Source organism: Bos taurus, chromosome 28, assembly GCF_002263795.3.
Source record: "Bos taurus isolate L1 Dominette 01449 registration number 42190680 breed Hereford chromosome 28, ARS-UCD2.0, whole genome shotgun sequence".
Classification (NCBI taxonomy): domain Eukaryota; kingdom Metazoa; phylum Chordata; class Mammalia; order Artiodactyla; family Bovidae; genus Bos; species Bos taurus.
The window spans coordinates 4,533,676-4,556,125 of NC_037355.1; the positions used below are offsets into that span (position 1 = coordinate 4,533,676).

Consider the following 22,450-nt stretch of genomic DNA (forward strand, 5'->3'; position numbering starts at 1 on the left):
ACATGAGCATTTTGTGTAGATTTTAACTTGGGTATTGGCTTTAAGGTCTTCCCAGTAAATTCATGAGTATGTTTTCTTAAATTGAGTAGTTTAGATTTCCTAGTTAAAAAAGAATATGATCTGGTCAATGTATATTAGATGCCTTTTCTGTATACTAGGATTTGGGTGGGGGGCTGTCGTAAGGATTTCATGGAGCTTATTTATAGCATAAGTTGAGAACAGTTTATATACCCCAAAGAGAATAACTGTAGACTCGGTGTTCATAAATAGGGACTCTTAATAAATGTGGACTCTTGGTGAAGGCCTGTGAGCTGGGTGATCTGAATGAGGTAGCTGATGGATAAAGGGAGAGCCTTAGAGGTGGGGCAGGCAGGATCCTTGCCGACCTGGCTGGAAACATTGGTTTCTCCCATTTTCTGAGTGAATTAGGTAAGCAGATGCTCCTGGGTATCTTATCTGGGCTGTGTGTGGTAGCCCTGTGACATCTGGGCCGAGTCAAAGCCCTCGTCTTTCACTCCCTTCAGTCTCAGAGCTCACTGGGTGGGTGGGGGTGGAGACGGGATCCCACATAAGCAGGGACCTGCCGGTCTGTGCCGTGGAGAGGTGAGAGGACTGTGCTGCCCTCCCCTGGAGCCTGCTGTGGAGTGTGAGGCTGCAAGGGAAGGAGACAGCTGCTGAGGCCCTGCCTCTGCCTCAGCCTGTTTGGGGCCAGCTGGGCAGACTGGAGCCCTCTCTGGGTTTACACAGAGCAGAGTGCAAAGCTGGCTTCAGGTCCTGCCCTCATCTTGCCACAGTCGACTTCCTGCCCGCTTGAACCTGTGTTTCCAGGGTTGACTGCAGCAGGGTGCCAGAAGGACTCTTTCTCTCCAAGGGCTGAATGCATTAGAAGCCTTCCTTAACCACAGGATGTGAAGGCTGGACTTGGATGTCAGGGTGGATTTCAGGCAGGATAGATAAGTAACGGCACCCCACTCCAGTACTCTTGCCTGGAAAATCCCATGGACGGAGGAGCCTGGTGGGCTGCAGTCCATGGGGTCGCTAAGAGTTGGACACGACTGAGTGACTTCACTTTCACTTTTCACTTTCCTGCATTGGAGAAGGAAATGGCAACCCACTCCAGTGTTCTTGCCTGGAGAATCCCAGGGACGGGGGAGCCTGGTGGGCTGCCGTCTATGGGGTCGCACAGAGTCGGACACGACTGAAGCGACTTAGCAGCGGCAGCAGCAGCACAATTTTACAACCTGATAGGCTTGTTCCAATTTCACTGCATCCTTGCTAACCCTTGCTATGTCTGTTTTTTTAATTATCACCGTCATAATTAGTGTGACATGGTAGCTCATTGTGGTTTAGATTTGTATTTCCCTTCATTCTCTGGGTCAGGAAGAGCGAAGAAGGAAATGGCAACCCACTCCAGTGTTCTTGCCTGGAGAATCCCAGGGACGGGGGAGCCTGGTGGGCTGCCGTCTATGGGGTCGCACAGAGTCGGACACGACTGAAGCGACTTAGCAGCAGCAGCAGCAGCAGATAAGTAACAATTGGTTTCTGGTCAGAGGGAAGGGGCTTCCCAGTTGGGAACCCGCCTGATAATGCAGGAGACTTAAGAGATGAGGATTTGATCCCCGGGTTGGGAAGATCCCCTGGAGGAGGGCACGGCAACCCACTCCAGTATTCTTCCCTGGAGAACCCCATGGACAGGGGAATCTGGTAGGCTACAGTCCATAGCCTCACAAAGAGTCAGACATGGCTGAAGTGACAGCATGCACACACAGAGGGACATCAAGTGCGTGTGTGTGTGTTAAGTTGCTCAGTCGTGTCCAACTTTTTGCAACCCCACGGACTGCAGCCTGCCAGCCTCCTCAGTCCATGAGGATTCTCCGTCAAGAATATTGGAGTGAGTTGCCATCTCCTTCTCCAGAGGGACATCATAAATATCCTCAAAAAAATTAAAAAATAAATGGAGAAAGGTTTCAGAGCAGCCATGTGCTCCGTATGGGTTTCTTATTCCCCTTCTAGCTCATTCCACAGGTGCCCTCCAGATCCAACCCTGTCAGCTCCTCTGCCCTCTCTGGAGGCTTAGGATTGATTCCGTGTGACGGTCTCTGTTTCTGGGGTCACATTCTGGGAAGGCTCACACCTGGAGGGATGTCTGGTATACAGGAGGATTCAGAGGCTGGGCTACCCCCATTCCCCAGCCCTACCTCTCAGCCCCTCATTTGATGAACACTGTGGCCTGACGGCATCTTACAGGACACCCCCCACCTTCCCCCCGCCCCGCCCCCCCCCCCAGGAACTCAGGCTCCCATTGGGGAACTGCTTGGATGGCAGCTGGGTCAGGCCTGGGGAGGTTTCAGACTCTTGGTTAAGTAGCTTTATGGAGGGCTACTCAGACCCAAGGGCCTACAGGCATTTGAAAAGAAGTGAAATTTCAAACAAATTATTTTCTGCTTAACATTGCTCTTTTAACTTCAGAAGGGTTATTTGTGTGATTGGACTTGCATTAAAAAATTAGTTTAAAGCCTCTTTAAGCCAAAAGACAATATAGATTTCACAGGACTCCGTTTTGAAGGTATGAAATTGCTGAATAATTTTCCTTTGGTAATTGAAGCCAGAATTCAGTGTTCTCTCTGCTTCTTTCTGGATTCCTTGTTCTTTGAAAAATATTTTGCCAGTTTCACAGGCAGAGGAGAGTTAGTTCTTCTAGGCATCCCTCTGCCCTGTCCTGAGCTCCTGCAGCCCTGTGCTGACCACCTCCAGGTACAGGGGGAAGCCTCAGATGGCGAGAGCAATGAGGGAAAGGATGGGTCTCCTTGGGATCATAGAACATAGTGACCTAGTTTGGTCTATTAAATTTTTTTTTTTTTTTTTAATTGAGGTGAAACACATATAACACAGAATTATCCTTGTAACCATTTTTAAGTGTACAGTTCAGTGTCATTAAGGACATTAACATTGTTTTGTTTCTGTCACCACTGTCCATCTCCAGAACCTTGCTATCTTCCCAGACTGAAGCTCTGTCCCCTCTGAGCACTAGCTCCCAACATACTCCTACCTCCAGCCGTCTGCCTTCCTCTAGCCCCTGGCAACCTTCTTTCTGCTTTCTGTCTCTATTAATTTGACTCCTCAAGGTATCTCATGTAAGTGGAATCAAACAATATTTGTCCCTTTGTGACTATCTTATTTCACTGAGCATCATGTCCTCAAGATTGAGGTTCATTCATGTTGTAACAGGAGTCAGAATTTCCCTTTTTTAAGTAAGGCTGAATAATTTCCCATCGTGTGGATAGACCATGTGTCATCCATCCATCTGTCAAGGCACTCTTGGGTTGTTTCCACTTTGTCTATAGTGAGTAATGCTGCTATAACACGGGGGTACAGTTATCTCTTTGAAATCTGATTTCAATTCTTTTGGGTATATACTAAGAAGTGGAATTGCTGGACCGTGTAGTAATTCTATTTTTAATTTTTTGAGGAATTTCTATACTCTTTTCAGCTATACCATTTTACATTCTCATAAGTGCTCATTCCTATAGAGCACACTGGTTTCAATTTTTCCACTTCATCATCAACACTTATTTTCTCTGGGTGTGTTTAATAGTAGCTATCCTAGTGAGTGGTCCAAAATGATGTATTAATGATTCCTTCTGTACATTTTCTGTACCTTTTTGCCATGTTCTTTTCCACCAATTCAAACTTTGATGGGAGAAAAGAAAAAGAATAAAAAAGAAAAGATAAAACCTTTCTTTGACTTCTTGTCATTGCAAGTTGTCATCCTAAGTGATGTGCTTGGAGGTAAAGGATATAGAAAAAGCATGTGATTTGGGGTCAGATGGGCCACAGTCCATCCATCCATCCATTCTACTTTCCCTCCATATATCCTCGCATCCATTAATTTATCCACCGTTTATCAAGCAACTTAAATGCAGGGCATGGTCATAACACAGTGGGATCCTGGATGCCTGGCGCTGTTTACCTGATGAAGAATCTGAGACCATCTGTATTCTGGGAGGTAGGGCAGGACAAGATATGTGGACCCAGTAGGGGTGGGGAGCTGTGCTCCACTTCTCAGCACAGGCTGCCTGATACACAACTATGCCTCATGTTGTTTTCTCTTGCGTCATCCATCCAGTCTGATTCGAGTTGTAGCAGGGCCCCAAGACTCAGCCACTTGCAGGGGTTTGATTTCTCTGAGCCTGTTTTCTTAACTGAAAGAAATGTTACAATTCCTGGTTGATTCACATGACTTTGGTAAGGAGCTATGGAAATCAATGCAGATGAGGATACGTGATGAGTAACGAGGTGCTACAAAATATCAAAATAATAACCGTTAATAACACTTTAATCACAATTATCTTGAGTGCCAGGCACTGTTCTGAGGGGTCCGCCTTTAGTAACTCATTTAGTTTAATGCTCACCACCATCCTAGGAGAGAAGTACTGTTGATATCTCCATTGTACTGATTAGCAAACTGAGGCACAGAGAGGCTAAGTAACTTCTGAAATGTCACACAGCAAGAAATGGCACAATGTGGTTTGAAACAGGGAATGAGGTGCTGAAACTTATGCTGTCAGCTGCTATGGCATCATGCCTCTAAGAGGCATCAACAATTTTATTGTCTCTATTCTTCTCACATAGCTGGGAGGGGAACACAGCCCTTGCTTTGGAGAACACAGCAAACAGGGCCTCCTGTAATTCATTGTGAGATGACTTGATGGGCATAGGGTCTCAGTCAGCTCTCCACTGTCCACAGGCATGCAAAGCCGTGGAAAACTCAGGTAGCCAAACCATACGTATATCTTAAGAGTAGCCAGAGTAGGTGATTGGCTCTCATCTGAGGAGTGTGCTGGCATTCGGCTTCAGCTCGTCTGCTTTCCAGGCCACTCCAGGATGAAAGCGCTGATGCACTTAAAAGATCAACAGGCAGGATGCTGGAGGCTCAGAAGGAACTGCCGACGTTGTGCTTGAGACATGTTAGCATAAGAGCTGTGCCAGCTGCTCTGCTGAACAGAGGAGCTGGGACGCTGGGCTGTGTCTACACATCCCCGGGGTTGCTTCCTGAGGATCATCAGTTTCTTTACCAGGTTGGCCTGGTGACCACTGAGCCAGCACCTCTCTTTGACAGATGCCCAAGGGATGACCTCTGAGCCTGGGGTTGTTTTCCATCCCAGTTCTGGCTGAGCCAGAGAGATGTGTGTGTGTGTGTGTGTGTGTGTGTGTTTATGATGATGTTTTCTCTTTCTCTCCAGGCAGCCAAGATTGCTCACCACCTGCAGCGTCTTTTCGGAGGAGGCGGCTGGCACGGAGGCCGGGCTACATGAGAAGCGCAGCTGGGCCCAGGATCGGGTTCCTCTCCCCACCAGTGGGCGCTCCGTTCCGGGCCCAGGGAGGGGCGTGTGGCAAGGAGTCTCACCACCTTGAGTCCAGGGCCGGCCCGTGTGGCCTTGACCCTGGAGGCCAGTGGCGAGGTCGCTCAGTTGGGAGCCTCATTCCCAGGAGCACGGCCACCTCGGCTCTGACCGTGGGGCACCGAGGACCGGCTCTGACAGCTGCGAAAGGAAGCCCAGGGCTCCTTGGGTCTCAACCCCGAGCTGGCACTGCCCTGCCCAATAGGCTCAGCAGGCTGTGTGGCCCCAGGGCCACTGGCTGTCGAGGGGAGCTGCCGTCCACGGACACTCGCGAGGCCCCAAGTCCTTGCCGGGAAGCCTGGAACAAAGGCTGTCCATCCCCGGAGGACATGAGTGACACCAGCTGCAGCCTCGGAAGTGGCCCCCAGGCTCCCGCCATCCCTGCCAGCTCTCAGGACGTCTTTACCTCCAGTTTTAGTTTCATTCGCCTCTCTTTGGGGTCTGCTGGGGAACGGGGAGAAGCAGAAGGCTGCCCACCCTCCAGAGAGGCTGAGGGCCCTCATCAGAGCCTGGAGGAGATGGAGGCCAAGGCTGCCAGCTCGGGTGGGCCCCACGATCATCCTCGGCTCCTCTCTCTCCCCTTCACTCTCAAGGCTTCTCAGGGCCTGGCAGACGCCACCCAGACCTCGGGGGGCAGCCGCGGGCTGGAGTGCCAGACTCTTCCGTTGCTGGACACGGATGCTGCCTCCTCCTGCTCCCTGGATCCCTTGTGGTTTGAAGCCAGCAGCTCTGCGGATGCTCAGCGGTGGGACCCCCTGCTCAGCAGATGTGAGCCGGCGCTGCTGCACTGCCTGCAGGGCCAGCGGAGGCGGCTGGAGGTGGGTGTCTTTCCAGCCTATGGGCGCGGGACGGTCACGGCTCAGATTAGTTCTAGACAGAGGACCAGGAACGACGCTTCTGGGGTTGACCGATCTCCCACTGGAAAATGTGGCGGCACCTTTGGTGACTGGCCCCAAAAGATGTTGCTCCACTTCTGCTGCTTCTCTTTCAGCCTGAACTCAAATCTGTCTCATTTTCTCTGTCCCTTAGATGCTCAGGTTTGTTGTTTGTTGGGCCACAGGCTTCTCTGAAGTTTCTGGCATGGGTGACTCAGGGTTGGCTCAGCAGAGCTCTTCTCTGAAGCGGGAGGTGGGGACCACGGAACAGGGGACCTGGAGCTGGCTGGTGTGTGGACGGACTGAGTGATACAGCGGTGGTGATGCTCCCAATTGGGGGCAATCCAGAGTCGCTTCTGCATTTACAGCTCATTTCCCACTGCAGCTGTGGGAGCTCCCGACACGGAATCGGGGGGCTTTGTTTCTGGTCACTAAACCTCTCAGCCCCTTAGTTTCCTTGTTTAGAGATGATAACACCACACAGGGTTATTCTGTGGTTCGGTGGGAATGTAAGTGCTTTGGAAATTGGGATGGACTGTATAGATGTAAGTCCTGACACTGCAATGTTGCTGGCCACCCAGTTATCTGAGAGGTGGGTCCACCTTGGAGTAGGCGGGGTTGTTCTACCCTAGAAAGTTCCCAGGGAAACCTGGGCAGAGGTGCTTTGTGGTGGGGTGACCCATTGACTCGTCCTGTTGAAAGACTGATTTCCTTCTGGGGTGTGCATGCATGTATATGTGCACATGTATATCTATGTGTATATATGTGCATATGTACATGTGTACATACATGTGGATGTGTATTCACATGTGCATGTGTGTGCATGTGTGTATGTGTGTATGTGTGGTGTAGGTACATGTAAGTAGGGAAGTAGAGCCTCTCTCATCAGAATTGGAAGGAGGACCTGAAAATGTGAGTCTCATGTTCACTCCGAGGGACTGATCTCATCTGCTCTCAGCCCCTCGCCTGTGGCCTAAAGTCCCAGCCACGTCCCTGTTTGCCCTGTCCCAGATCGGCCATCAGATTCATTACCCAGGGAGACAGAGCAGCCAGGCCAGTGTGTAAAGGACAGTGCAGTGTGCAGGATGCCCAGGCGATGCGTGGAATCTTTGAGTCAGGCATGTCCAAAACGGACACCACTGTCTTACCCATTAGACCAGTCCTAACAGGTGTCACCGTTGATCTGTAACTGTTGATTTGATCTAATAGAATGCATCCAGCTCCTTAGAGGAGCTGCAGGTTCTTCAGCACCTTCCCCGCTGCCCTCTCCCAACCTCTGCTCCATCTTTAAGCACCCCCAGATCTGCTGCTAACCTACTCTCACGGCCACGGCTGTGGTCCCTGCCTGGTTCAAATCATTGTTATGTTTTACCCAAGTTCGGTAAGGGGTCCTGACGTATATACTTTCCTCTAGAGTCTCTCTTCCCCAATTCCTCCTCTGCAAGGTCAGCAGCATTGTCTTTGGGAATACTGCTGGGATGCTGTTATTCCTTGGCTTAAAACATTTGGTGGCTTTTTGCTTCCCTTAGGATGGTCTCCAAACCCCTCATCATGACAATGGAGACCTTTCCTGACCTGCTACAGCTGCCCAGTGCCTTCCTCCTCCAGCTTGGCTGCTCTCTCTTCCTGTGTCTCGGGCCTCTGCCTGGAGTGAGATTCCTGCTTTGTGCCACCTGCTAAGCTCTTCTTATTCCCTTCAGTGTGGCTCCAAAGCCACTTCCTTGTGAGACCTCTCCTCCCTACCCCCCGCCCCGAGACTAAATGAATCCCTCCCTCCATCCCTTGGATGTGCCCCGTGACAGCACTCATCACTTTAATAATCAGTTGTTCATGGTCCAAGTTCCTCACTTGACCACAAGCTCTTTATCTCCAGCTCACTTCTCTTAGTCATTTTTGGATGCCTGATGCCTGGCATACTGCCTGGTACTTGATTAAAATTTTGGTTTTAGTGAAATAATTTATCTTGGTAAGATGGGCCACAGGAATCTAATTGATAGACTTCTTGGACTGAATGTCTGAGGCATAGGGAGAGATGCTGAGAGGCACACACACAAGGACCCAAACCCTCAGTGGAGGTTTGCACCATCGTGATTCTTGGACTCTGAATGCCAGTTTTCAACACGTTATTTCCAAAATCTTTTAAGAAAAATCTCAGCAACATATCTGCATTTCAAATATCCAAGTTTTGACCCAAGTCAAGCAGAAGTACAATGTGGTTATAAAGACCAGCTTCCCTTCCTCCTAGATAACCAAACAGAAAATCACCTGGCAATGGGTCTGCTGTAGTCAGTCCAGAATATCCAGTTGCTGAGTTTTGGTAGAACCAACAGTTTTTCCTTTCCTTTCAACTCCTCTTACCAAGATATAGGGGTCTTCCCAGGTGGTGCTAGTGGTATAGAACCCACCTTCCCATGCAGGAGATGCAGGAGATCTGGGTTTGATCCCTGGGTCGGGAAGATCCCCTGGAGGAGGGCATGGCAACCCACTCCAGTATTCTTGCTTGGAGAATTCCATGGACAGAGGAGCCTGGTGGTTTACAGTCCATAGGGTCGCAAAGAGTCGGCCACGACTGAAGTGACTTAGCATGCATGCCTGTATCTAGATATAGACCAGGATATCTAGTCCTGGCCTAGATTTTTTGATACTTTGGAGTCTGTGAAACCCTGAGCAGATATGCTTTCTGGGGGCCACAGACTCACCATGCCAGTCTCTGAACTACCAGGACATTGGGGTGCCTGGGAGTTGGAATTCTAGGGGCTGTAGCTGCAGAAAACCACCTTGGCTCCCCTTTTAGATCCAATGATCTTTAGTTTTAAAAATAAATGAAACACACCCTAGATATATCTCTTCTTATAATTACCTATAAGCCACTGGAGAGTTGTTTTATGGGGTCTTGGTTTCTGGCGGGTCACCCGGGGGCTTGTACTCCTGGCACGCTGGTGGGATGGCCTGACTGGTAGCCTGGTGCTTTCACTTCCTTGCTGTGTGACCTGAAGTCATGTCCTTCATTGTTCTGTGCCTCAAGATGCTCTTGTAGTAGTTGGAGGTAACTGCAGTCTCCACCTCATACTGTCGTGAGGATGAAAAGTGCTGGGCCATGTGCAGTGCTTCAGATTGGTTCTGATGCCCAGCAGGAACACAGAATATTGCTCATTGTTATAGAGTATTGCTCATTAGAGAAATGGCTCAGGCGAAGAGAATTTGAGTCAAAAGGGGAATTCACTCTTCTTCCTTGTTGACTTAAAAAATATTCACAACCTTTAAAAAAAAATCACAACCTAAAAATTGAGAGTTATGTTTTATTTTGGTGGGAATTTTTAGGACTTAAGCCCAGGAGATAGCATCTCAAGGGACCCTGAGAGATGCTCCAAGGAGGCAAGAGGGAGAGCCAGGTTATATAGAAGTTTTGCAACAAAGGGAAGGTAGTCTGAACATCAAACGATTATTGTTAATTAACAAAAACCAGATATCCCAGGTTAAGTAGTTTAGCACTTTTCTGTGTATGGGAAAATGCAAGAGTCTGGGCTTACTGAAATCATTCCTTTGATACTCACCTCAGCTATCTGGGGCCAATATTCTGTGTTTTTCACATCCTGAGCTTCCTTGGGGCTCACCGTAGGGAGTGGCTGCAGTCTGATGGCTGCTAGATGACAGATATCCTTTTCCTTCCTGAAAAGGAAGGAAAGCCCTTCCGCAGGGCTCACTGGCTCACATTGGAAGGCTGCGGTCAGGGATGACTGTGACATTCATGTTTACTGATATGGCAGGAAATATTCCATTTCTCACCCTACAGTTCAAATTAAACTCACGTCTTGTCTCAGATGGTAGGATCTGGACACAGCTGACGTGTAGTGTAAGTTCCTTTGTTTCTCCAGCAGCTGCATAGTGAGTTACATGATGCTCTTTCCAGTGATTTGCATGTCTGTGGTGTGGAAGAGGGGTGACCTTTATTCAGGGTCGTGGAGTGACACAGGAACCCTGTCCAGGGCGAAGGTCTTACGGGAATGCAGATTTTGCTTCCGATGGAGGAAGAGGCTCCCGACAGTGGAGTTGTGCTTGATGAGGGAGGCCTTGCTTTTTCCACCATGTTTGTGCAGAAACCTCAGATTGCTCATTCGGGCTGAAGAACTGGGGAAGGGTTGAGCTAAGGATATGCAAAAAGATCCCTTCAAAGATTGGGATTCTAGTGTTCTGGGGCTTTTTAAAATATTATATTCCAATTCCTTAACCCTCTTCTCTCTCCTTAGGGAAAATGAAAATCTCAAGAATTTGAATTTTAGTTCCTGTTAAATACAGTCCATCCTTCATATCCGCAGATTCTGTACTTGGGAATTCACTTACTTGTTAAAACTTACTGAAGTCCAAGGTCAGGGCTCCCAGTGCTTCCCTGGTCTTTTGTGGAGATGCATGCAGTCAGTCTTGTCTGACTCTTAGGGACCCTTTGGACTGTAGCCCGTCAGGCTTCTCTGTCCTTGGGATTTTCCAGACAAGAATACTGGCGTGGGCTTCCATTCCCTTCTCCAGGGGATTTTCTTGATCCAGGAATCAAACTCTAGTGTCCTTTGTCTCCTGCATTGCAAGCAGTTTCTTTACCTCCTGAGCCATCAGGGAAGCCCTTGTGGACATGCACAGAATGACTAAAAATTTGGGCCACCCAACATGTGTGTTCTACCTGAGGTCTTGTTTCAACTCAAACTGTAAACTAGTGTACTTTAGGTGGCCTGTTTTTTTTTTTTTTTTTTTTAATTTGATATGCAGTTTTTTGTTTATTTTTACTGAAGTGCAGTTAATTTACAATGCTGTGTTAGTTTCAGATGTACAGCAAAGTGATTCAGTTAAAAATTTTTTTTTAATGCCATGCTTTTCCCACGTTTGATTTGTTTTTTGTTGGTGAGGTCACTGTTTAAGCTAGTTCCCAAGCACAGGACTGGCAGTGCTGTCTGGTACTTGTAAGCACAAGAAGGCTGCCATGTGCCTAAGTGGAGAAAGTACGTGTGTTAGATGAGCCTCTTTCAGGTGTGAGTTGTGAGCTGAATGTTAATGAAGCAGAGATAAATATTAAATACAGCATCTTTAAGGGCTTCCCAGGTGGCGCTTGTGGTAAAGAACCTGCCTGCCAATGCAGGAGACATAAGAGATTTGTGTTTGATCCCTGGGTCAGAAAGATCCCCTGGAAGAGGGCATGGCAACCCACTCCAGTATTCTTGCCTGGAGAATCCCATGGACAGAGGAGCCTGGCAGGCTGTGGTCCATAGGGTCACAAAGAACCAGATACAACTGAAGCTACTTAGCACACACAGACAGGATCTTTAAACTGAAACACACACAAAACAAGGTTATATATTGATCAGTTGATAAAAATATTGTGACCTAACCCTATTTTCCCCCTGGAAACAGTGGTTCAGTATTTGCTAACTGAGATTTCCCAGTGATTCTATGGAACTTAACGACCACATATGAGACTCGACTGTGTATTTTATACTGTTTAGAAATAGCCATTCAGGGACGTTACCAGGGGTTGGGAAAAAAATGCTTATTCCTTGGAAGAAAAGCTATGACAAACTTTGACAGCAGATTAAAAGCAGAGACATTACTTTATGACAAAGGTCCGTCTAGTCAAAGCTATAATTTTTCCAGTAGTCATGTATGGATGTGAGAAGTGAAGTCAAGTCGCTCAGTCATGTCTGACTCTTTGTGACCCCATGGACTGTAGCCTACCAGGCTCCTCTGTCCATGGATTTTCCAGGCAATAGTACTGGAGTGGATTGCCATTTCCTTCTCCAGTGGATCTTCCCGACCCAGGGATGGAACCCAGGTCTCCCACATTGTAGACAGATGCTTTACTGTCTGAGCCACCAGGGAAGTCCATTATGGATGTGAGAGTTGGACCATAAAGAAAGCTGAGCACTGAAGAATTGATGGCTTTGGACTGTGGTGTTGGAGAAGACTCTTTAGAGTCCCTTGGACTGCATGGAGATGTAACCAGTCAATCCTAAAGGAAATCAGTCCTGAATACTCGTTGGAAGGACTGATGCTGAAGCTGAAGCTCCAATACTTCAGCCACCTGATGCAAAGAACTGACTCATTTGAAAAGACCCTGATGCTGGGAAAGATTGAAGGCAGGGGAAGAAGGGGACGACTAGAGGATAAGATGGTTGGATGGCATCTCTGACTCACTGGACATGAGTTTGAGTAAACTCTGGGCGTTGGTGATGGACAGGGAAGCCTGGCATGCTGCAGTCCATGGGGTCGCAGAGTCAAACATGACTGAGCAAGAACTGAACTGAGAAAATTGTGGTGAAAGGAAATGCTAGCTGGGGTGCAGAGGAGGGAAGTAAGTGGGAGGACCCTGAGTGCTGGGTCCCACCTGAGGTTGTGGGGCTAGAGGAAAAGGAGACAAAGGGCCTGCCTCACATGGGTGGTGTGGCTGGATAAGACATGCCCATTAGTGGCTGTGTTTCCAGCCAAGATGGACATTCAGACATATCGCAGGGCAGCAACTCAGGGTCCTACAGGGATAGTTGGATGAGGGGGTAAAGCGAGGTGGGCTCTGGCTGCAATTTTTTCTTTGACCTTTCCTGTGGTTCTTTTGCATCAACTCATGTGGTTGTGGTGATGCTATAACTTCACATGGCAATTGAGCTGGGCATTCAGCCTGTCTTCCTATCCCTACTATTTAAGACTAAGTAAGTAAGTAAGTGAAGTCGCTCAGTCGTGTCCGACTCTTTGTGACCCCAGGAACTATAGACTACCAGGATTCTCTGTCCAAGGGATTTTCCAGGCAAGAGTACTGGAGTGGGTTGCCATTTCCTTCTCCAGGGGGTCTTCCTAAACCAGGGATCGAACCTGGGTCTCCCACATTGTAGGCAGACACTTTACCGTCTGAGCCACAAGGGAAGCCCATTTTAAGATTAAGTTCCTGATAAAATATGCACTTGTCATGTGGACCAGCTCAAGGAATAAATGTGATTGATCATTCATTCATTCTGTCATTAACTTGGAAATCACGTGCCTACTGCTAAGAGTGCGCCTCATGACTGGCGTGGAGGCTGTGTTGGTTGGAGTAGGTTAGTAACAGACAGCAGCGTGATATGAGAGGCTTCACATAACACAGCTGTGTTTCTAGCCTACGAGTCGTGTTCCACAGGGGTGGCTGGGGGCCCTGCTCCACCCCTGAGTGCAGGGACTGGTGTGGTGTTGAGTGGTGTGGTGTGGTGTGGTGACCACTCAGGTCACAGTCCCTGAGACGAGGAGGAGAAGGCTGAGGGATCCACAAAAGCAATTCAGAGCACAAGCCACCTCTGTCTCCTCCACACACACCCCGTGAAGCAGAACAAGGATGGGAGGGCAGTATAACGCCTCCATGAGCCCAGAGCAGTGAAGAACCAAATCAGGGTGAGCGCTGTCGTTTTCTACATGGATACAAAGAGACTCTTGCACGCTAGATGCTCCAGGTTGGATGGAGTGCTCAGACACTACACCACACCACACCACACCACATCACATGACACAACACCACATCACACACACCACACCACACCCCAACATGACTCCACAACACACCACACCACACCACACCACACCACATGACACCACCCACACCATACCACGCAACACCACACCACATGACACCACCCATACCACAATACCACCACCCACACCACATGACACCACCCACACCATACCACACAACACCACACCACATGACACCACCCACACCACACAACACCACCCACACCACAAAAACCCTACCACACCACACCACATGACACCACACCATACCACATGACACCACACCACACAATACCCCACCATACCCCACCACACCCCACCACACCATACAACACCCCACAGCACCACACCACACCACATGACACCATACCACACAATACCCCACCACACCCCACCATACCCCACCACACCATACCACACCACATGATACCACACCACACCATTCACATCCCACCACACCCCACCCCACCACACCACACCACACTACACCATACAATACCATATCACATGATACCACACCACACCACACCACACCACACCACACCACACCACACCACACGACACGACACGACACCACACCACACAACACCACACCACATGACACCACCCACACCACAGAACACCACCCACACCACACAATACCACACCACATCACATGACACAATACCACATCACACACACCACACCACACCACACCCCAACATGACTCCACACCACACCACACCACACGACACTACACCACATAATACCACATCACACGATACCACACCACACCACACCACACCACATGACACCACCCACACCACACCACACCACACCACATCACATGACACAATACCACATCACACACACCACACCACACCACACCCCAACATGACTCCACACCACACCACACCACACGACACTACACCACATAATACCACATCACACGATACCACACCACACCACACCACACCACATGACACCACCCACACCACACCACACCACACCACATCACATGACACAATACCACATCACACACACCACACCACACCACACCCCAACATGACTCCACACCACACCACACCACACGACACTACAGCACATAATACCACATCACATGATACCACACCACACCACACCATACCACATAACACCACACCACACAATACCCCACCACACCACACCACACCCCACTACATCCCACCACACCACACCACACAACACCTCACAACACCACACCACACCACATGACACCATATCACACAACACCCCACCACACCACACCACACACACCACAAGACACCACCCATACCACACACCACCACCCACACCACACCACACCACATGACACCACACCACGCCATTCACATCCCACCACACCCCACCACACCACACCACACAACACCTCACAACACCACACCACACCACATGACACCATATCACACAACACCCCACCACACCACACCACACACCACACCACACCACACACCACACCACAAGACACCACCCACACCACACAACACCACCCACACCACACCACATGATACCACACCACACCATTCACATCCCATCACACCCCACCACACCACACCACACCATATGGCACCACACCACACTACACCACATGACACCACACCACACCACACTACACCACATGACACCACACCACACCACACACCACCACATGACACCACACCACACAACACTACACCACATGACACCACCCACACCATACAACACAACCCACACCACACCACAACACACCACATACACCACACACCACCACATGACACCACACCACACGACACCACACCACATGACACCACTCACACCACTCAACACAACCGACACCACACCACACCACATGACACCACACCACACAATACCCCACCCCACCACACCACACCACACCACACCACATGACACCATACCACACCACACCCCACCAAACCCCACCACACTACACCACACCACACAACACCACACCACATGACACCACCCACACCACACAACACCACCCATACCACCAACACCACACCACACCTCTCACACCACACCACCCACACCACACCACACTACATCACACCACACCACACCACATGACACACCACACCACTCACACCACTCACACCACACCACACCACATGACATCACACCACACCACTCACATCACACCACAGCACACCACACCACACCATACCACACGACACCACACCACACCACACCACACCACACCATACCACATGGCACCACACCACAACACATGACACAACAATAGCTGTTGCCTGGTGTGATAGGTACTAAGAAAACTTGCAGCTCCATCCTCCTGTGGCTCACACCAAAAACTTAGCATCCTCCTGGCTTTGTCATCCCAAAGAAAGTGAAGTGAAAATGAAGTCGCTCAGTCGTGTCTGACTCTTTGCGACCCAATGGACTGTAGCCTACCAGGCTCCTCCCTCCATGGGATTCTCCAGGCAAGAGTACTGGAGTGGGGTGCCATTTCCTTCTCCAGGGGATCTTCCAGACCCAGGGATTGAACCTGGGTCTCCCGCATTCCAGGCAGACGCTTTAACCTCTGAGCCACCAGGGAAGCCCTTGTTATCCCAACACAGGATCTATTGGTGAAATCTGGTGGTTCTGTCTTCCACCAACTGTCTTCTGAGTATGTCCACAATCACATCACTTGTCCCCATCTTCACTGCTCCTGCTAGAATCCAGGCTACCACCATCTCCTCTCCTTCCTGGGTTATTTCCATGCCCTCCTCCCTGGCCACCTGACTTCTGCCCTTACCCACAGCTGTCAAGAGGAAACATCAGACATATATTGAATCATGAATTCTGTTACTCAGAGTCCCCCAGTAGCTTCCCAAGCCCTCCAGAGTGAAATCAGAACTTATTTTGACCACACCCATGCAGCATGTGGGATCTTAGTTGTCTGACCAGGAATCGAACCTGTGCCCTCGACAGTGGAAGGCTAAGTCTTAACCACTGGACTGCCAGAGAAGTCCCGGAAATCAGAACTCTTAAATGTCTTCATCCTATGTGCCTCATGACCTTTCTGACCTCCTGTGCTACAGTTTCCCCCTTTAACCAAGACTCTTTAGGCATGGCTGGCTCCTGTTAACTCTACGGTGCCTGGGGAGTTGCTGCCTGCAGCCTCTGTGGCAGTTGTGCTTTCTGCTGGAACATATGTCTCCCAGAGAGCTTCAGGGTAGGGATTCTCCAGACAAGAGTACTGGAGTGGGTTGCCATTTCCTTCTCCAGGGGATTTTCTTGACCCAGGGATCGAACCCGTGTCTCCTGCATTGGCAAGTGGGTTCTTTACCACTGAGCCACCAGGGAAGCCCTACCACTCATATATCTTTGCTCAAATATCATCTTCTCAATGAGATATTACTTAAAACTTCAATCCAACTGTCTACCAGCCTTCCTGGCCCCCTTTACATGGTTCTGCTGTTTTCCTCTGTCCTAGCACTAATCCTTTTCTAAGGCCTTGTAAAACTTACTTATTATGTTTTTGTCTTACACAAAATTGATAAGGCTAGAGGGCTAAGAATTTTGTGCTGTATCTGTGACCCCTCAAACAGGGCCTGACACTTAAGAGCGAATATTTGAAAAATGGTTCAGATCATGAGTAAGTACAAGCACAGGTGAGGCTGTCAATAGAGAGGCAGGACATCTAACGTGGACTGGAGGGGGTGATGCCTGAAAGATGTGTGGAAGGAGAGGAAGGTATAAGCTGGCAAAGGATGGCAGGAAGCTGGTTTCCAGGGAGAAAGATTAAATCCATTTATCAATGGGCCAAGAATATCCCTTCAGAAAATCCCAGAGCTTCCTGTTGAGAAGAGAAATAATGAGAAATGAATGTGTTGGTAATTCTCAGACAAGTGATGGGATCATTGAGTCTTGTTCTCATGCTCAATTGCTAAGTCATGTCTGATTCTTTGTGACCCCATGGACTGTAGCCCTTCAGTCTCCTCTGTCCATGGGATTCTCTAAGCACGAATACTGGAGTGGGTTGCCATTTCCTTCTTCAGGGGATCTTCTTGATTCAGGGATCGAACCCACATCTCCTGCATCTCCTGCATGTCAGGCAGATTCTTTACTGCTGCGCCACTAGGGAAGACCATCCTTGAGTCTACATGTGGATTAAATAAGACAGTGCCCATTTCTATAATGGAAAGATCCTTAGGACTTCTTTGATGAAGTCTTTCATTCTCAGGACAGCCTGCTGAGTTGAAGTTCATTGTTTTCTTTTCCTGGTTTCTCCTCTAATGTTGGTGTGTTTGTTTTCATAAATTTAACATGATGCTTTTGAACAGAAAACATTTGGTCAGGTCAGGAAATTTGTATTCCTTTTTATTATGCATTTTTCACACAGATAAGGGTACAGTGTGATGTTTTTGTTTAAAAATGACATTCCAACTCTTTTTTTGGTTTTATGCTCAAATTACGCTTTTTCTTTATGTAACTTTTTTTTGGAGAAATGAATGCATATGGCATTGGAAAAATGTACATTTGTGGTTCTTTTTTTAAAGGAGAATAGTGTGGTTCAGCTTCAAAATAGTTTCTAAGTGTTCTTAACTGTAACAAAATTAGTTTGTGTGAACAAGATTGTAATTCAGTTTTCATTTTTTCCCCTTTCAAACCAACATAGGTAAAATCCTTGAGATTAAAGCTTCAGAAACTTCAAGATAAAGCGATTGAAGAAGATGATTATGATAAGGGTGAGTTTTGCCTTGTTTATTGATTCTTTCTTCTCTTCCCAGAATGTGGAATTTCACTTTCCCTCCGTATTCACCTGTATCCTCCACACTGAAAATGAATTGTGTAATCTGTTCCTGGATCACCTGCACTAAGTACAGTTGACTATTTTACAGCACTGTTGTTTTCTGAGTTTCAAAGCAGTTTGGGAGGAATAATCCTTTGGGTCATAAGTATAACCTTACTGATTTTCCAGAAGCACTCTGAGTAGTTGTACAATAAGAGTTATATTAAGTCATCATCTACCTATCTAAGGTGTGATGTTGTTGTTGTTGTTTAGTTGCTAAGTTGTGTCTGACTCTTTGCAATCCCATGGACTGTAGCCCACCAGGCTCCTCTGTCCATGGGATTCTCCAGGCAAGAATACTGGAGTGGGTTGCCATTCCCTCTCCAGAGGATCTTCCTGACCTGGGGACTGAACCCACATCTCCTGCATTGGCCAGTGGATTCTTTATCACTGAGCTCAGGGAAGCTCCAATTTGTGATGTAGCTATACTTTATTCACTCATCAGGAAATATTGGTGAACACCTACCATGTGGCCAGCACTGTGGCAGGAATAGGAGAGTAAGAGAATACAGTTTCTGGCCTTGGGATGCCTGTGAGTATGAGCCCTTGTGGAGCTTTCTGACTTCACATGCTTGGGGACCAGGTGTAGGAGTTGGGATGAGCTTAAGGGATGATGCCAGACTCTGTGAGTGGGCTCAGATGTATTGAATTCCCATGTGCTGCTGCTACTGCTAAGTCGCTTCAGTTGTGTCCGACTCTGTGCGACCCCATGGACTGCAGCCCACCAGGCTCCCCCATCCCTGGGATTCTCCAGGCAAGAACACCGGAGTGGGTTGCCATTTCCTTCTCCAATGCATGAAAGTGAAAAGTGAAAGTGAAGTTGTTCAGTCGTGTCTGACTTAGCGACCCCATGGACTGCAGCCTACCAGGCTCCTCCGTCCATGGGGTTTTCCAGGCAAGAGTACTGGAGTGGGGTGCCATTGCCTTCTCCAGAATTCCCATGTAGATGGCTTGAAATAGTCAAGCTGGAAAGAAGTCATGACATGAAGATGGAAGAGTTGGTTAGAAGCAAAAAAAAAAAACCCAAAGCAGAGTGAGGCACCCAAATAGGAGTCAGGCCAAAGTGGACAAGGGTATCATGGCTGCCAAGTGGACACTGGGTTGACTTCTTTGACACTGACTGTCAAAGAAAGGTTTCAGGTATAGCTGGATTGGGAAGGATCTTAAGGACGTGGGTATCAGTTGTAAGATCTGACACTCATTTCTGCTGGGTCTGGGGGATAAGAGAGGGCCTTAGAGGACTTCTTGTTCCACCAGGCACTGATGACCTTGAGAACTATGCTGGTGATAACCAAGCTTAGCACAGCAAGGATTGGCCTGGAGATATTTTAGATTTAAGGCTCCCCTGGAAGCTGGTTAGCCCTGAGGCTTGGTCTTCAACCTCATGGGGCCATATTCTGGTTTACCAGACAGTACATCACTGACCACTAGGAACTGGTGCTACAGGAATGGGGCAAGTGACTCCCAAAAGGAGGGTGCAAATCCTATTCTAGGAAACACATGGAGCAGAGCTGACGCTGTCTGGTGTCCTTGTTCACCATTGGCTTTGGGAGGAAGGAGAGGAATTTGGGGATGGAGCTCTTTAAACTCTGCCACTCCGCTTTGACAGGACATTTTGATTTCAGAATGATGCCTGGCGGAGGACGATGTAGGTGAAAGAGGAGCAGATGAGCTATTCCCAGACCCAGGTGTCCCTGGGGGCTTTTGTCAGTGGGAGACACCTAGGTTTTGAGGCTCCCACTATGGCACGGGTTTTATTTTCTCTTCCAAGGGCTGTGCCTAGGTTCCTTTGACAACACAGCTCTCTCTGTAACACACAAAGCTTCAGACACAGGTGAAAAACCACACCCTCTTTTTCTGATCAAGAAAAACCTCAACTTTTCTGGATGCGGTGCTCTCAATGGGCTTCATTAAATGAAGGCCTCACTTGTTTAGTCCTTTCTCCAGATGTCTCTGAAATACCTCAGGGGAAAAGTTGAATAGGACACACCTCACAGGGAGGCTGAAAGAATAAAGGTGACTTTATTCAGTGTTTCTGCCTGTTTATGTTCCTTGTTTGTATGTCGCTGTCCACTGAAGATGTTTGGGGGTGGGCCAGCATTCTGTGCTTCCTCAAGCCCTCCAGGTGATGGAGGTGCATGCTGATGCCTGGGAAAACACGGTGCAGGACTTTCTTCTGTGGAAAACCAGGCCTGTGCTACAGTGGTGGCAGCTGAGTCTAGCCAGTGAGGCTCTCAGTCCATGGCCCATGCCCCTCCTGGTGAAGATGACTGGGCTCTGAGCGGTGAGTAGGATACACTGGAAGGGCAAAGAACTGGAACAGCCACCATTGCTTATGAGCCACCACCCCAGAGTCTGATTGCCTCGAAAGATTTGAAACGGCTCTATTATCTAACGGCTTCCTTGGTTGCTCAGTGGTAGAGAATCTGCCTACAATGCAGGAGATGGGGGTTCGATCCCTGGGTCAGGAAGATGCCCTGGAGGAGGGTATGGCACCCACTCTGGTATTCTTGCCTGGAGAATCCCATGGACAGATGATATTGGCAGGCTACAGTCCATGAGGTTGCAAAGAGTTGGACATGACTGAAGCCACTTAGCTTGTGTGTGTTTGTTGTGTGTGTGTGCATGTGTGTGTGGCTGTGAAGTAATTCAGTCATGTCTGACTCTTTGTGACCCCATTGACAGTAACCCACCAGGCCCCTCTGTCCATGGAATTCTCCAGGCAAGAATACTGGAGTGGGTTGCCATTTTCTTCTCCAGAGGATCTTCCCAACCCAGGGATTGAACCTGGGTCTCCCCTATTGCAGGCAGACCCTTTACCAACTGAGCCACCAGGGAAGACAGTGTGTGTGTGTGTGTGTGTATGTGTGTGTGTGCGCTAAGTAGCTTCAGTTATGTCTGACTCTTTGTCACCCTATGGGCTGCAGCCTGCCAGGCTCCTCTATCCATGGGATTCTCCAGGCAAGAATACTGGAGTGGGTTGTCATGCCCTCCTCAAGGGGGTCATCCTGACCCAGGGATCAAACCTGTTTCTCATGGTCTTCTGCATTGGCAGGTGGGCTTTTCCCTGGTGGCTCAGCTGGTAAAGAATCCGCCTGCAATGTGGGAGACCTGGGTTTGGTCTCTGGGTTGGGAAGATCCCCTGGAGAAGGGAAAGGCTACCCACTCCAGTATTCTGGCCTGGAGAATTCCATGGACTGTATAGTCCATGGAGTTGCAAGGAGTCGGACATGACTGAGTGACTTTTACTTTCACTTTTCTTTACCACTAGCGCCACCTGGGAAGCCCTTAGCACATAGCACATAGCATCTGAAATGGATCTCTGCAGGGCCCAGAGCATGGACTGGCACATAGCAGGTGATGAATAAATTGTCATAAATTATTTGCCATTCAGAAAACTAAGATCGTGGCATCTGGTCCCATCACTTCATGGCAAATATATGGGGAAACAGTGGAAACAGTGATAGACTTTATTTTCTTGGGCTCCAAAGTCACTGCAGATGGTGACTGCAGCCATGAAATTAAAAGGTGCTTGCTCCTTGGAAGAAAAGTTATGACCAACCTAGACAACATATTCAAAAGCAGAAACATTACTTTGCCAACAAAGGTCCATCTAGTTAAGGTTATGGTTTTTCCAGTAGTCATGTATGGATGTGAGAGTTGGACTGTAAAGAAAGCTGAGCACTGAAGAATTGATGCTTTTGAACTGTGGTGTTGGAGAAGACTCTTGAGAGTCCCTTGGATTGCAAGGAGATCCAACCAGTCAATCCTAAAGGAAATCAGTCCTGAATATTCATTGGAAGGACTGATGCTGAAGCTGAAACTCCAATACTTTGGTCACCTGATGT

The 22,450-nt window shown here is 48.6% G+C and overlaps 1 protein-coding gene across 5 annotated transcripts in view; it reads left to right on the forward strand.

Moving 5' to 3' along the window:
- The window catches only part of DISC1 (DISC1 scaffold protein), a 430,685-nt gene that overhangs the window by 79,111 nt on the left and 329,124 nt on the right, over positions 1 to 22,450 (forward strand). For all 5 annotated transcript variants that reach the window (XM_059882642.1, XM_059882643.1, XM_059882639.1 and 2 more), the window contains exons 2-3: positions 5,244 to 6,220; positions 18,429 to 18,498. In XM_059882642.1, the coding sequence (XP_059738625.1) occupies positions 5,244 to 6,220; positions 18,429 to 18,498 (1,047 nt within the window). The remainder of the gene's footprint in view (positions 1 to 5,243; positions 6,221 to 18,428; positions 18,499 to 22,450) is intronic.